We start from the raw sequence: 12,584 nt of genomic DNA, 5'->3' as shown, positions 1-12,584 counted from the left end.
ACAACCATAAACACAACATTTGGAGAGGAGTCAACAAGGTCTACGATTAAAAGGTACAGAGGTTGATCGCTGATGTTTTGGGGATGTGTGAGCTACAAAGGCACAGGAAATTTGGTCAAAATTGTTGGCAAGGTGAAAGCAGTATGTTATCAAAAAATACTGGAGGAACATTTTGCATTCATCAGCCAGGAAGCTGCACGTGGGAAACACTTGGACATTCCAACATGACAATGATCCAAAACACAAGGCCAAGTCGACCTGAGATTGGCTACAGCAGAATAATTTGAAGGTTCTGGAGTTGGCCAGACAGCGGGGTCGACAGCCCTATGCTTCAACCTTCCTCTGGATAAGTTATTCAGGTGTAGGACTTGTATTCATCTGAGAAGCGGAACAGGTTCCAGTGTGTCCGAGTGTTGTGTTCCTCTTCCCCCCTTTCCCCCCAGTGCATCTGTGAGATGCTCCATACGCTGGTATGTAAACTTTTTGATCAGGGTCATTTGGGTAGTTTCTGTTGCCATTTATGATTTAAAGAGAGTAAACACAGTTCATTGATGATGACAAATGGCTTCAGCCAAGCATTAACTATGAATGAAAGAAAAGTTTGTTTTCATATTCTCTGAAAAATTGCCAAGAAATCATAAAATCTGCCAGGGTATGTAAACGTATGAGCACAACTGTATTTGCCCTCATTCAATATTTGTCTCAAATGATACTATGTTTTCTGTTTTAAATTACTATCATTGATTTTCACATGTTTAAACATACATATGTTTAAAGTGGTTATAAAGGCTAAATTTCCTTTTCCTGAAATAAAAGAAGTTCTACTTGCCTGCTCTGCCAAGTGGTATTGGTCCCGCACTCTTCTCTCCTCCTCCTTCTCTGAGTGCCCCCACTGCAAGCTGGCTGCTATGGGATACTTGTGCAGGCGCTCCCTAGCCAGAGTGTGTGTCCATAGATGCACAAAGTGCGGCTCGGCCCCCGCTCCTTTCTCTCAGACTTTGATTGACAGTAGCACAAGCTAATGGCTCCCAGTGCGGCCTCTGTGTCCTGTTCAGGGTAGAGAGTGCCGATGTGGACAAGCACATTGAAAGAGGACTCAGGTAGGTGTATAGAGAGCTTGGAAAGTGTGGGGGGAGAGCCATACTACTACCAAGACATTTTTACCTTAATGCAGGCAATGCGTTATGGTAAAGGATGGTCCTTACTTTAGATCCACTTTAAGCAAACCTAGTTTGAGCAGTAGAGTTTTTAATTGCTGTGCCTTACTACATAGAATGAAAACCTATAATCTTGTTTTCAAAAAGTCAATCATATTTGTTATGCAATAACTAAAATTCTGATTCTCTAAGAGCTGTAAATATTGCCTAAGTTACCAGATGGATTCGTTTTCATTAGCAGCTTTGAAAGGAGGACCATTATATCTTATAGGTTAACACACCTGCAGCAGAGGTTTTGTATTCAACAATCGGAGACTGGGCTCAGCTGGACCAGAACAGCACTATATTAGATGTTTGCTGTGGGACAGGAACCATTGGCCTCTCCTTGGCTCAGGTAAAACCTTTCTGCCCTCCAGTAGCCTGCTCTTACGCATCTAACCTTACAACCTGCTGCATCCATTGGCTGTTTTACCTGTCAATTAACATTTTTTTTAATTTTGTCTTGGGGAAAAGAGAGTGAAGAAAGTAATAGGAATCGAGCTGTCTCAGGAAGCTATTGCAGATGCCAAGGCTAATGCCCAGTTAAACAGTAAGTACCATTGTCTCGCACTTTTTTGCTTTCATAGAATTGTATTAACGAACACCAGTACTCTAAAAACTCAGTAACTATTGTCAGCTAGTAATATGACCTGCTGTTGTGGTATCCTTATAGGATATAGGTATATTGAAGAGTCTACCTATTGATACACTTTTTTTTTTTCCTTTTTTTTTTATTAAAGCTGAAGTTTGGGTATGAATTTTATTTATGTAGTTAAACTGGTACAGCTTGGACTTATGTAAGTATACATATCCCACATTTGATCGATCCTAGTGGAAGCTGCTAATCCCTTTAATAGTCACTACTACTACAGTGATTCTACTACTACATCATTCATAGAAGATGTACTACAGCTTCTATGACTGAAACTTGATCTGTGAATGGAGGACAGGAGATTGAAAGGTCTGCCCACAAACAAGGGTTTTTTTTTTCATTTGATAATTGAGACTATAAATAGGGAACTGGAGACTAATAGCTTAATATAGGAATAAACAAATTGCTCTAGTTATTTTATAGGTCATACATGGAGGAGGTGAGTGGGTTAATATACAGGTCACATACAGTGGCAGGATAAGGAGAGTGATGAATACAATTTATATACAGATACAGCATTTAAATCATATATGTAGCAGAGGCGGGGTAATGAAGGGTGAAAAAAAAATGATCCCAGTTGCAGTGAAACTAAATTAATGGATTTACAACTGCTGCTGATTTTATTATCTCTGTTGTAAAAGGAAGGGGAGGGATCAACTGTGCAAACAATAGCATGTGATCCCTTTGATGACCAGTCACATGATGCCAAACTTCTCAGATAGGCTAAGTACAGTGTCTTTGTATCACTGCCCTTTCTTATCGTACCTCAGGGGACACAGAGCCATAGTAGTTACTATGTGGGTTATAGGCCACCTTCAGGTGATGAACACTGGCACACCCTAAATTAAGAAGTGCACTCCCTATATAACCCCTCCCACTGGTGGGAGCACCTCAGTTTTTTCGCCAGTGTCTAAGGTGTTGGTCACGAGTAAAAATGTGCTGTGCTGAGCTCCACTGGAGCAATCCTTGCTGGGGCTGGCTGTGCAGACTGATCCATTCAGAGTGTCTAATCTTGGCCATATTCAATGGTACCTAGGCCTCATATCCGAAGAAACAAGGTTTTTGCCTGTGAGTGCTCTCCTTTGGGAAGCTGGACCCTGGGATTCAGTACTTTTTTTGTATTAAGGCCATAAAGTTTTTACTGCCAGGGTGCTGTTGCAGGCCCAGGATTGTGGGTTTTCCTTTTTGAATCCCCAGCTCTTGAATGTGTAACAGAGCCCACCTTGAAGGGTGAAGATTGGGTCTGTTGTTTTATCACAGAAAACCCTGCGGTGGGAAAAGATAGATGGAGTTTTCTAAGAAATAAAAAAAAATTCTTATGAAATGTCTCCTTTTTATATGTATTCAATGATGTCATGCCTGTGTGTCACCACTGGGGGCTGTATTGAGTACTCACGTCTCATGCTTCTCAGAGGCACGTTGTTTTGAAGCAGATGCTTCTCCAGCCGAACTACAGAACTCCGGTAAGTCTGGGGGGTTCCTCTCCCCCCACAGACACCCCCCTATGCCAAAATTTCTTCACCTCTTCTTTGTAGAAGGAATCACTGCTTTTTTGGAAAACAAAAAAGGTGCGAATGGCACCTTACGGACAACCCCACGCCTCCTTCCTCCCAGGAATCCCAAAGGATCGTGAGCCCCCGCCGCTCGCGCGGGAAAGAGGATCTTTTTGAAAAGCAAGGCCGTAGGTGATGCAGGGGGCCGGAAAGTAAAGGAGTCCCCCCTCTAGCTCCGGTAAGCCTACTCATCTCTACAGATGGCATCCTCCCCTGAGGAGTGACTGGTTAGAGTGAGGTTTAGGGGCATGAAATGTTTACAATTGTTTTCAACACTGCAGCCCCTGTGTATTTTACCAAAGGTTCTTTTTTTCCCTCAGCCAAAAAAAAAAGTTTAGCGACTTTAATTGCACAGGTTCTCTTTCATTGCCCAGGACCCTCCCACGGGGGAACTAGTGGTGGGAGAAGGCGAATCCCCTCAGCGGACTGTGGATGACTCCTCTTCTGAGGCGTCAAATGTGGGAGAACCAGCTAGTTTCAGTGTCCTCCTATTTATGCACCCTTAACTGAGTGTTTGGGTTCGTTAAAGCCTCCTCAGACTGCGCATACTTTTTCCTGTGCATTTATTGTCGGAAAAGCCTTTTATGTATCTGTGAAGCTCTCCCAGAAAAATTTTATTTTCCTCCTAGGAACGTTTTTTTTTTTTACACTTTATCCTATGGTGGAGGAAATTTACTAAATACGGTATGCTAGCATTTAACGCAGTATATCCTCTGTGAATAAGAGCTGTTATTGACAGACAGTAATCAAATGCTTAGGCATCCAATGAATAACGTTGGAATTCCTGTAAACACAAAAAACAAACTTTTTTTCTCTGGCAGATTGAGCAGCCTGCTGACAGTAATTGCTTAATCATTGTGAGGCCAGTTTAACAGGTGTTCTAGGTGTCCTGCTCAGCGGGCCCAGAATTCTGGCAGCTTTATGCTTGCAATAATTGCTTGTGAGTTCCTTTTTGTAGAACTTCCACAAGGTTCTCACGCAGGTGCTGGCTTGTAAACTAGCCAAACGCACAACTGTTGAGATGCCTGCGGCAGTTTGAACCAGTATAGGAGACCACCTAGAAATAACAGGTGCTATACACGGTTCTGTGCACATTGTTGCTAAACACAAATGGCTAAAACGCATGAGTGCAGGAACGCATATCAGCGGCGGATAAACTTCCTTTCACCATGCAGAAACTCCTGGCTAGTCTTCCTTTGTGGTGAAACAGCTATTTGATGATGTTTGGATAATTCATCCAAATACATTTTAGTGGGAAAGGTACCCCCCTTTTTTTCCATTTAAGTAAAGGAGTATATTTTTATTTTTAAAAGCTCCTTCTGTTTGTGCCAGGGGCATCAGCTGGCAAGCAGTCACGATGGCTTCCGCCATCAGGTTCAGTAGATAATCCTCAGATTTAACCCTAGGGGATACTGTAGCCTCCTTATCAGGAGGAGCCCCGCTAGCTCAATAGGGGGAATTCTCCTGCAGTTCATAGATCTGACAGGAAGACAAATGGTGGACTTCCTCAATAGCTCCAATCTGGAGTTCCAAGAGTTTTTCCGTCTCCTCGTTTTTTCTCAGTTCAAACGTTCCTAAAGATCCAGAGAAAAAGAAGTCTTTCTCTCCGCATGGAATTTATCTGATCAGTAGTCTGGATGCTTATCTCCATGTGCCAATCTTCCACGCTCACCAGAAATTTCTACACTTTGAGGTAGAAAATCTTCATTTGCAGTTTGTAGCTCTACCTTTTTCAGGCTAGCTTATGCACCTCAAGTGTGTATAAAGATACTGGCCACTCCTTAGACGATCTACTCTTGATGGGTCAATCAGTAGCCCGTTTAAACCAAGGTCTGGTTACCACAGTCAGCTACCTGAAATACTTTGGTTGGCTCCTTGACCTAGTAAGATCCTCCTTAAAACTATCAAGGAGATTGCAGTACTTAGGGCTGATCATAGATACAGTCCACTAAAGGGTATTTTTACCCTAGGAAGGAATCGGTTCCTTGAAGGAACTGATTTGGTGGATCAAAACAAAGAAGAATCCTATTTATCTTTGCATGTGTTTATTAGGAAAGATGGTGGCTTCTTCAAGGCCGTTCCTTATGCGCAGTTCCATTCAAGACTGCTGCAAAACAGTATCTTGTCAACTTGGAACAAGAAGATCCAAACTCTGGACTTCCTGTTGCGTTTATCCGCCAAAGTGTGTCGGAGCCTCAATTCATGGTCGATATCCAAAAATCTTCTAAAAGGAAGATCCTTTCTACCAGTTACCTGCAAAGTAGTAACAGATGCCAGCCCTTTGGGCTGGGGAGGAATCCTGGAAGAAGTGTCTGTCCAAGGGAAATGGTCAGATCAGAGGGGACCTTGCCCATCAATATTCTAGAGATTCGGGCAGTACGCCTGGCCCTGGAGGCCTGGATGCTTAGGCTATTGTCCTGTCAGGATCCAGCCTACGGCCACATCACCTTGAAATCGCCCAATCTTGTCTGATCTCGGAGGCTAAGCAGGGTCGGGCCTGGTTAGTACCTGGATGGTAGACCGCCTGGGAATACCAGGTGCTGTAGGCTCAATCCAACAATGCCACAGCTGTGGCTTATCTCAATCACCAAGGGGTACGAGAAGTAGTGCGGCCCATAAAGAGGTGAATTTTTTTCTGTCTTGGGCAGAAGGCAACATTCCTTGCCTATCAGCAATTTCATTCTAGGAATGGAGAATTGGCAGGCGGACTACTTGAGTACTATTGTTTCCGGGAGAATGGTGCCTTCTCCCCGGCATCATTCTGTCAATATGCCAAGGGGAGTTCCGGACGTGGGTCTGTTGGTGTCCGGGTTCAACAACAAGATCGACAACTTGTGTCATGGACAAGGGATCCGATGGCATGTAAAACGGATGCTTTGTTATCTCCATGGGATCAGTTTTCACTGATCTATGCTTTCCCTCCCATTCTGCTTCTGCGCCGGTGATTCTTGTGGCCCAGGAGATCTTGGTTTGCCGGGATCATAAAGATGGGGGTAGGGGACCCTTTTTCACTACCACTGTGGCCAGACCTTCTTTCGCAAGGTCTGGTATTCCATCTTTCCTTATAAACGCTAAATTTAACGGTTTGGCTATTGAGATCCACATTCTAAAATAAAACCGTGGGCTGTCAGCTTCAGCAGTTATTACTTTAGTTATGCTAGGAAGCTGGCCTCCAGTGTTGTATACTAATGAGTCTGGAAGGCATATGTCTCCTGGTGTGAATCCAGGGGTTGGCACCCCAGGAAATATGTCATAGTAGGATCCTTGAATTCCTACAGATGGGATTATAAATGAAGCTGGCCCTGAGTACTTTCAAAGGCCAGGTATCGGCCTAATTTGTTTTTTCAATGACCACTTGCTTCTCGCTCTCTGATTCGTAACTTATTCAGGGGGAAACGTGGATTAATCCTCCAGTTAAGTCACCCCTGAATCCTTGGGATTTAAGATTAGTCCGGTCGGTTTTACAAAAACAGTCTTTTTTTTTTTTTTTTTTGAGCCAATAAGGAATTTTTCCCTTGGTACTCTTGACGAGGAGCATAATTTTCCTGGTTACCATATCTTCTGCAAGAAGAGTATCAGTATTGGCTGCTCTTTCTTGTAAAGAGTCATATTGGATTATTCTTAAGGATAAGGTTGGATTGCGGCCTCATCCTAATTTCCTTCCGAAGGTAGTGTCAGTTTTTTTTCATATTAAACCAGGATATTGTTCTGTCTTCATTTTTTTTCAGAAATTCGTTCTCTGAAAGAAAGGTCACATTCTCTTGATGTGGTGAGAAAGGTCAAGGTACATTTAAAGGTGACTGCTCGGATGCATAAAAATGGATGTTTTTTGTTTGTGTTGCCTGACTGTCCTAAGAGGACAGTCCGCATCGGAATCTACGATTTCTAGGTGGATTCGTCAAGTGATTGTTCAAGCTTTTGGCTTAAAAGAAAATTCCTCCTTTCATTTTAAAGGCACTCCACCAGGGCCATTAATGCTTCCTGGGCAGTGCCTCACCAAGCCTCCATGGCTCAGATCTGCAAGGTCGCAACTTGGTCTTCAATCCATACATTTGCCAGATTCTATCAAGTAGATGTAAAAGATCATGATGCTCTACTATTGCTGTGTCTCCCTCCCTTCAGTTGGCATTGCTATGGGACATCCCACATAGTAACTACTATGGCTCTGTGTCCCCTGATGTATGAAAAGAAAACTGAATTTTTAAAAATGGCTTTCCTGTAAAATCCTTTCTCTTTCGTTCATTGATGGACACAGCTCCTTTAATTCTTGACCTTAGGGTTATCATGCCACCTTCAGCAGAAGACTAGTCAGAACATGTAGCATGTAAAAACAACAAGACTGCACAGTACCACTCAGGGGGCGGTCCCTCTGGCTATAACCCCCTCACCCTGCTTCGTGCAGCTCAGTTTTTTTTCTGCCTAGTGTAGGAGACAGACCTGGCTCCCTGAGGGGACCATTGGTCCTGGAATTTTTTTTTTTCCTTTTGGGCTGGGTGACGGGCTGGATAATATAGATCCTAGATCCTAGATCCATATCTAAAAAGATGGCATCCTCCTCTGAGAGTGATGTGGTCAGAGTGAGCCATCCGGGGGGGCTGGTGTTGCAGGAGGTTTTTTCTTCTACCATTTTAATTTTGGAACAGAAGATTGATGCTTTATTCTCTTCCCAGAGTGGGCCTAAGCATAGCAGATCCCCATCCATTGTTCAGGACCCTCGTACTGAGGAACAAGGGGCGAGAGATTGTGAGGTTCTCTCAAGAGATCAGGAAGAGGCTGACGACTCCTCTTCTGAAGATCCTAATATGGAGGGATCGGCCTCACAGGAGAAACTGTTGGTACACTCCCTCACTAAGCTGGCCCGCTCAACTTATTTACTGCTTGTAACGCAGTCAATCGATGAGCCCACCTCTGGTTTGGGATCACTAAAGACTCTCCAGTCTGTTGAGACCTTTCCTATCCATTCATGGCTATAAAAAGTGGGAGCACCCCCCGAATAAACATTTTTTTCCTCTGAAAAAGTTTTCTATACTTTATCCTATCGAGGAGGAATTCTATAATAAATGGGGGATTCCAGCAATTAATGCTGCTATATCCTCTGTAAACAAAAACCTGACTTGTCCTGTAGCCAATGTTCAAATGTTGAAGGATCCAACAGATAAAAAGTTTAAATTTCTTTTTAAAAACAGCATTTCTCTTGCAGGTTCAGTCTGTATTAGTGGCCATTGGAGTATCTCAGTCCATAAAGGACCAGTTTGTAGAGGTACTCAAAATTATTCCTCATCAGCAGGCCTGGCAGATGGCTGGCATATCAGAAGCACTGTGTTTCACAATGGATGCTAGGGCTGGTATATATGCGTAGAATACTATCGTTGAAAAATTGGTCAGCCGAAGCGGCATGTAAAAAGCTCTTGGCCAGTTTCCCATTTCATGGTGAACGGTTGTTTGGAGACTATCTGGATAGTCCAAAGAATTTCTAATGGAAAAGTTCTCTTTTACCAGTAAAGAAGAGGTTTAAACATTTTTCCTTTTTTAAACGTGCATCTTTTCCAGTGCCGGGAGCATCTGCCTCCGGGCAGTCACGATGGCCTCCACTCTCGGGTTCAAGAGGAGGACCTCGAGGGCAGTCCCAGTGCCAAATGAGGTCCTGGGGCAGGTAACCTGCAAAGCAAAATACTAAAGCTTCCTTATGAAGGGGCGCCCCCGCTCGCTCGAGTGGGGGGGAAGGCTTCTACACTTTTCAAATATCTGGCAGGAACCTTGTCAGATAGGTGGCTTCCTCAATTTCTCTAGGTTACAAACTAGAATTCCAAGAATTCCCGTCTCCTTGTTTTTTAATATCAAACGTTCCCAGGGACCCAAGGAAAAGGAAGTATCTTTCTGGCTCTGGATCATCTCTTGTCTCAGTGATATCAGAGGTTCCCACAGAAGAGCAGGGATCAGGGTTTTATTCAAACCTCTTCACGGTACCAAAATCAAATGGGGAGGTAAGACCCAATTTAGATCTCAAGGATCTAAACCGGCACTTTGAATATCCATTCCTTTTGCATGGAGTCAATCCTATCGGTTATCTCCATTCCAATGAGGAGAATTTTTGGCATCAATAGGTATCCTTGATGTCGATCTCCATGTGCCAATTTTTCCCGCTCATCAGAAATTTCTGCGCTTCGAGGTAGAAAATCGTAATTTTCAGTTTGTGGCTCTGACTTTCGGTCTAGCCACTGCACCTCGAGTTTTCACAAAGATCCTGGCCCCTCCTTTAGCCAGGTTAAAGCGGAGCTCCACCTAAAGTGGAGCTTCCGCTCATTGGAACCCTCCCCCCCTCCGGCGCCACAATTGGCACCTTTCAGGGGGGTGCAGGTACCTGTACAGTACAGGTATCTGCTCCCACTTCCGGCATAGATATCCGCAGAATCTACGCCCCCTTTCCACAGAATCTACGCCCCTTTCTGCAGGTCCCCCGCTGTCTGCTGGGAAACACACGGATCCCAGAGACAGCGGGGACCATCCTTATTGCGCATGCGCAGTAGGGAACCGGGAAATGAAGCCGCAAGGCTCCACTTCCTGATTCCCATACCCAAGATGGCGGCGGCAGCACCCGAGAGACAATCGAGAGATCGGCTTCGGGTGCCGACATCGTGGGCGCGCTGGGCGGGTAATTGTTCTTATTTTAAAAGTCAGCAGCTGCAGTATTTGTAGCTGCTGGCTTTAAAAAAAAAAAAAAAACGGCAGAACTCCACGCTTTAAGGGCTCAATTCTAGCCTACTTAGACAATCTGCTCTTAGTAGATCAGTGAGTTACCTAGATTTCCTAGGCTGGATTCTTAACCTGGAAAAATCCTCCTTTAAAACCATCAAGGAGATTACAGTACTTGGGGCTGATCATACATACAGTTCAAAAGAAGGTATTCTTATCCCAGGGAAGGATCAGTTCCATAAGGGAACTGATTTGGCTTATCAAAACAAAGAAAAATCCTTCCATTGGGCTTTGCATGAAGTTGTTAGGAAAGATGGTGGCCTCCTTCGAGACTGTTCCTTATGTGCAGTTTCATTCAAGACTGCTGCAAAACAGTATTCTGTCAACTTGGAACAAGAAGGTCCAGGCTTTGGACTTTCCAATGCGCTTATCCCCTGAGGTGCATCAGAGTCTCAATTGGTGGTTGATATCCAGCAACCTTCAACTGGAGAGAACCTTTCTACCAGTATTCTGGAAAGTGGTAACAATGGATGCCAGCCTTCTAGGCTGGGGAGCAGTCCTGGAAGAAGTATCTGTCCAAGGAAAGTGGTCCAAGTCAGAAAGGACCTTGCCCATCAATGTACTAGAAATTCGGGCAGTACGTCTGGCCCTAGAGGCCTGGACGCTCAGACTATGGAATTGTCCTGTCAGGATTCAATCCAACAGTGCCACGGCGGTGGCCTACATCAATCACCAGGGGGGCACGAAAAATTGTGCAGCTCAAAGAGGTGAATCATGTTCTATCTTGGGTTGAAAGCAACGTTCCTTGCTTATCTGTGACTTTCATTCCAGGGATAGAAAATTGGCAGGCAGACTACTTAAGTCACCAACAATTGTTTCCGGGAAAATGGGTCCCTTCATTCTGACATTTTTCTGTCAATATGTCAAAGATGGGGTGTTCTGGACATGATCTGTTCGTGTCCAGATTAAACAACAAGGTCAACAACTTTGTGTCAAGGATGAGGGATCCGCTAGCATGTGGAACAGACACACTGGTCTTTCCGTGGGATCAGTTTTCACTGATCTATGCTTTCCCTCCGGTTCTGCTGCTTCAGTGCCTTCTTCGCAGGATCAAGCAGGAAGGGAAAAAGGCAATTCTGGTGGCCCAGGAGATCTTGGTTTGCCGAGATCATAAAGATGCCGGTAGGGGACCCTTGGACCCTGCCACTGTGGGCAGAACTTCTCGCGCAAGGTCCAGTATTCCATCTTGCCTTACAAACACTAAATTTAAGGGTTTGGCCTTTGGGACCCACATTCTAAAGGACCGTAGGCTGTCGCCTTCAGTAGTGTCTACTTAGGTTAATGCTAGGAAGCCGGCCTCCAGAGTCGTATACTATAGAGTTTGGAAGGCATATGTCTCCTGGTGTGAATTGGCGCCCCAGAAAATGTCATGGGTAGGATCCTTGAAATCCTACAGATGGGATTGGAAATTAAGTTGACCTTGAGTACTATCAAGGGCCAGGTGTCAGCCTTATCAGTATTGTTTCAACAACCTCTTGCTTCTCACTCTCTGGTTCGTAGCTTTATTCAGGGGGTAACATGGATTAATTCCCCAGTCAGGACACCCCTGAACCCTTGGGATTTGAATTTAGTCCTGTTGGCTTTACAAAAACAGCCTTTTGAGCCTATACGGGATATTCACTTGGTCCTCTTGACAAGGAAAATTATTTTTTTGGGTTGCCATATCCTCTGCCAGAAGAGTATTGGAATTGGCGGCTCTTTCTTGTAAAGAGCCATATTTGATTATTCATAAGGATAAGGTGGTATTATGGCCTCATCATAGATTCCTACCAGGTAGCGACAGGTTTTTATTTAAAAGGCGGGATATTGTCCTACCTTCTTTTTTTTCCAGAACCTCGATCTATGAAAGAGAGGTTAATACATTCCTTTGATGTAGTGAGAGCGGTCAAAGTCTATTTAAAGGTGACTGCTCAGATTCGCAAAACAGATGTTTTGTTTGTATTGCCAGAAGGTCCTAAAAGGACAGGCAGCGTCAAAATCTACTATTTCCAAATGGATTCATCAAGTGATTGTTCAGGCTTATGATCTAAAGAGGAATATTCCTCCTTTTCATGTTAAAGCGCACTCCACCAGAGCTGTGGCTGCTTCTTGGGCAGTACATCACCAGACCTCCATGGCTCAGATCTGCAAGGCCGCAACTTGGTCTTCAGTCCATACATTTACCAGATTCTATGAAATCGATGTAAAAGGTCTTGAGGACATCGCCTTTTGGTGCAGTGTAGTGCAGGCTGCAGTATAAGTCCTCTAGTCTCTTAATGCCCTACTTTTTTGTTGTCTCCTTCCCTTCAGTTGCCATTGCTATGGGACATCCCACATAGTAACTACTATGGCTCTGTGTAAAAATAGGATTTTTAACAGCTTACCTGTAAAATCCTTTTTTTTTAAGTACATCACGGGACACGGAGGTCCCTCCCTTATTTGGTATACACG

The 12,584-nt window shown here is 44.2% G+C and overlaps 1 protein-coding gene and 1 pseudogene across 8 annotated transcripts in view; both read left to right on the top strand.

Moving 5' to 3' along the window:
* The window catches only part of TRMT2A (tRNA methyltransferase 2A), a 96,728-nt gene that overhangs the window by 60,081 nt on the left and 24,063 nt on the right, over positions 1 to 12,584 (top strand). For all 8 annotated transcript variants that reach the window (XM_077461711.1, XM_077461713.1, XM_077461709.1 and 5 more), the window contains 2 exons: positions 1,429 to 1,551; positions 1,671 to 1,746. In XM_077461711.1, coding sequence (XP_077317837.1) covers positions 1,429 to 1,551; positions 1,671 to 1,746 — 199 coding nt within the window. The remainder of the gene's footprint in view (positions 1 to 1,428; positions 1,552 to 1,670; positions 1,747 to 12,584) is intronic.
* Positions 5,832 to 5,950, top strand: LOC143941846 (5S ribosomal RNA; annotated as a pseudogene).

Source organism: Lithobates pipiens, unplaced genomic scaffold, assembly GCF_037356315.1.
Source record: "Lithobates pipiens isolate NorthernLeopardFrog02 unplaced genomic scaffold, aLitPip1_a1.2 Scaffold_3, whole genome shotgun sequence".
In the NCBI taxonomy this organism is placed as follows: Eukaryota; Metazoa; Chordata; class Amphibia; order Anura; family Ranidae; genus Lithobates; species Lithobates pipiens.
The sequence above is the reverse complement of the archived record's forward strand: the minus strand, read 5'-3'. Positions and strand labels throughout refer to the sequence as shown.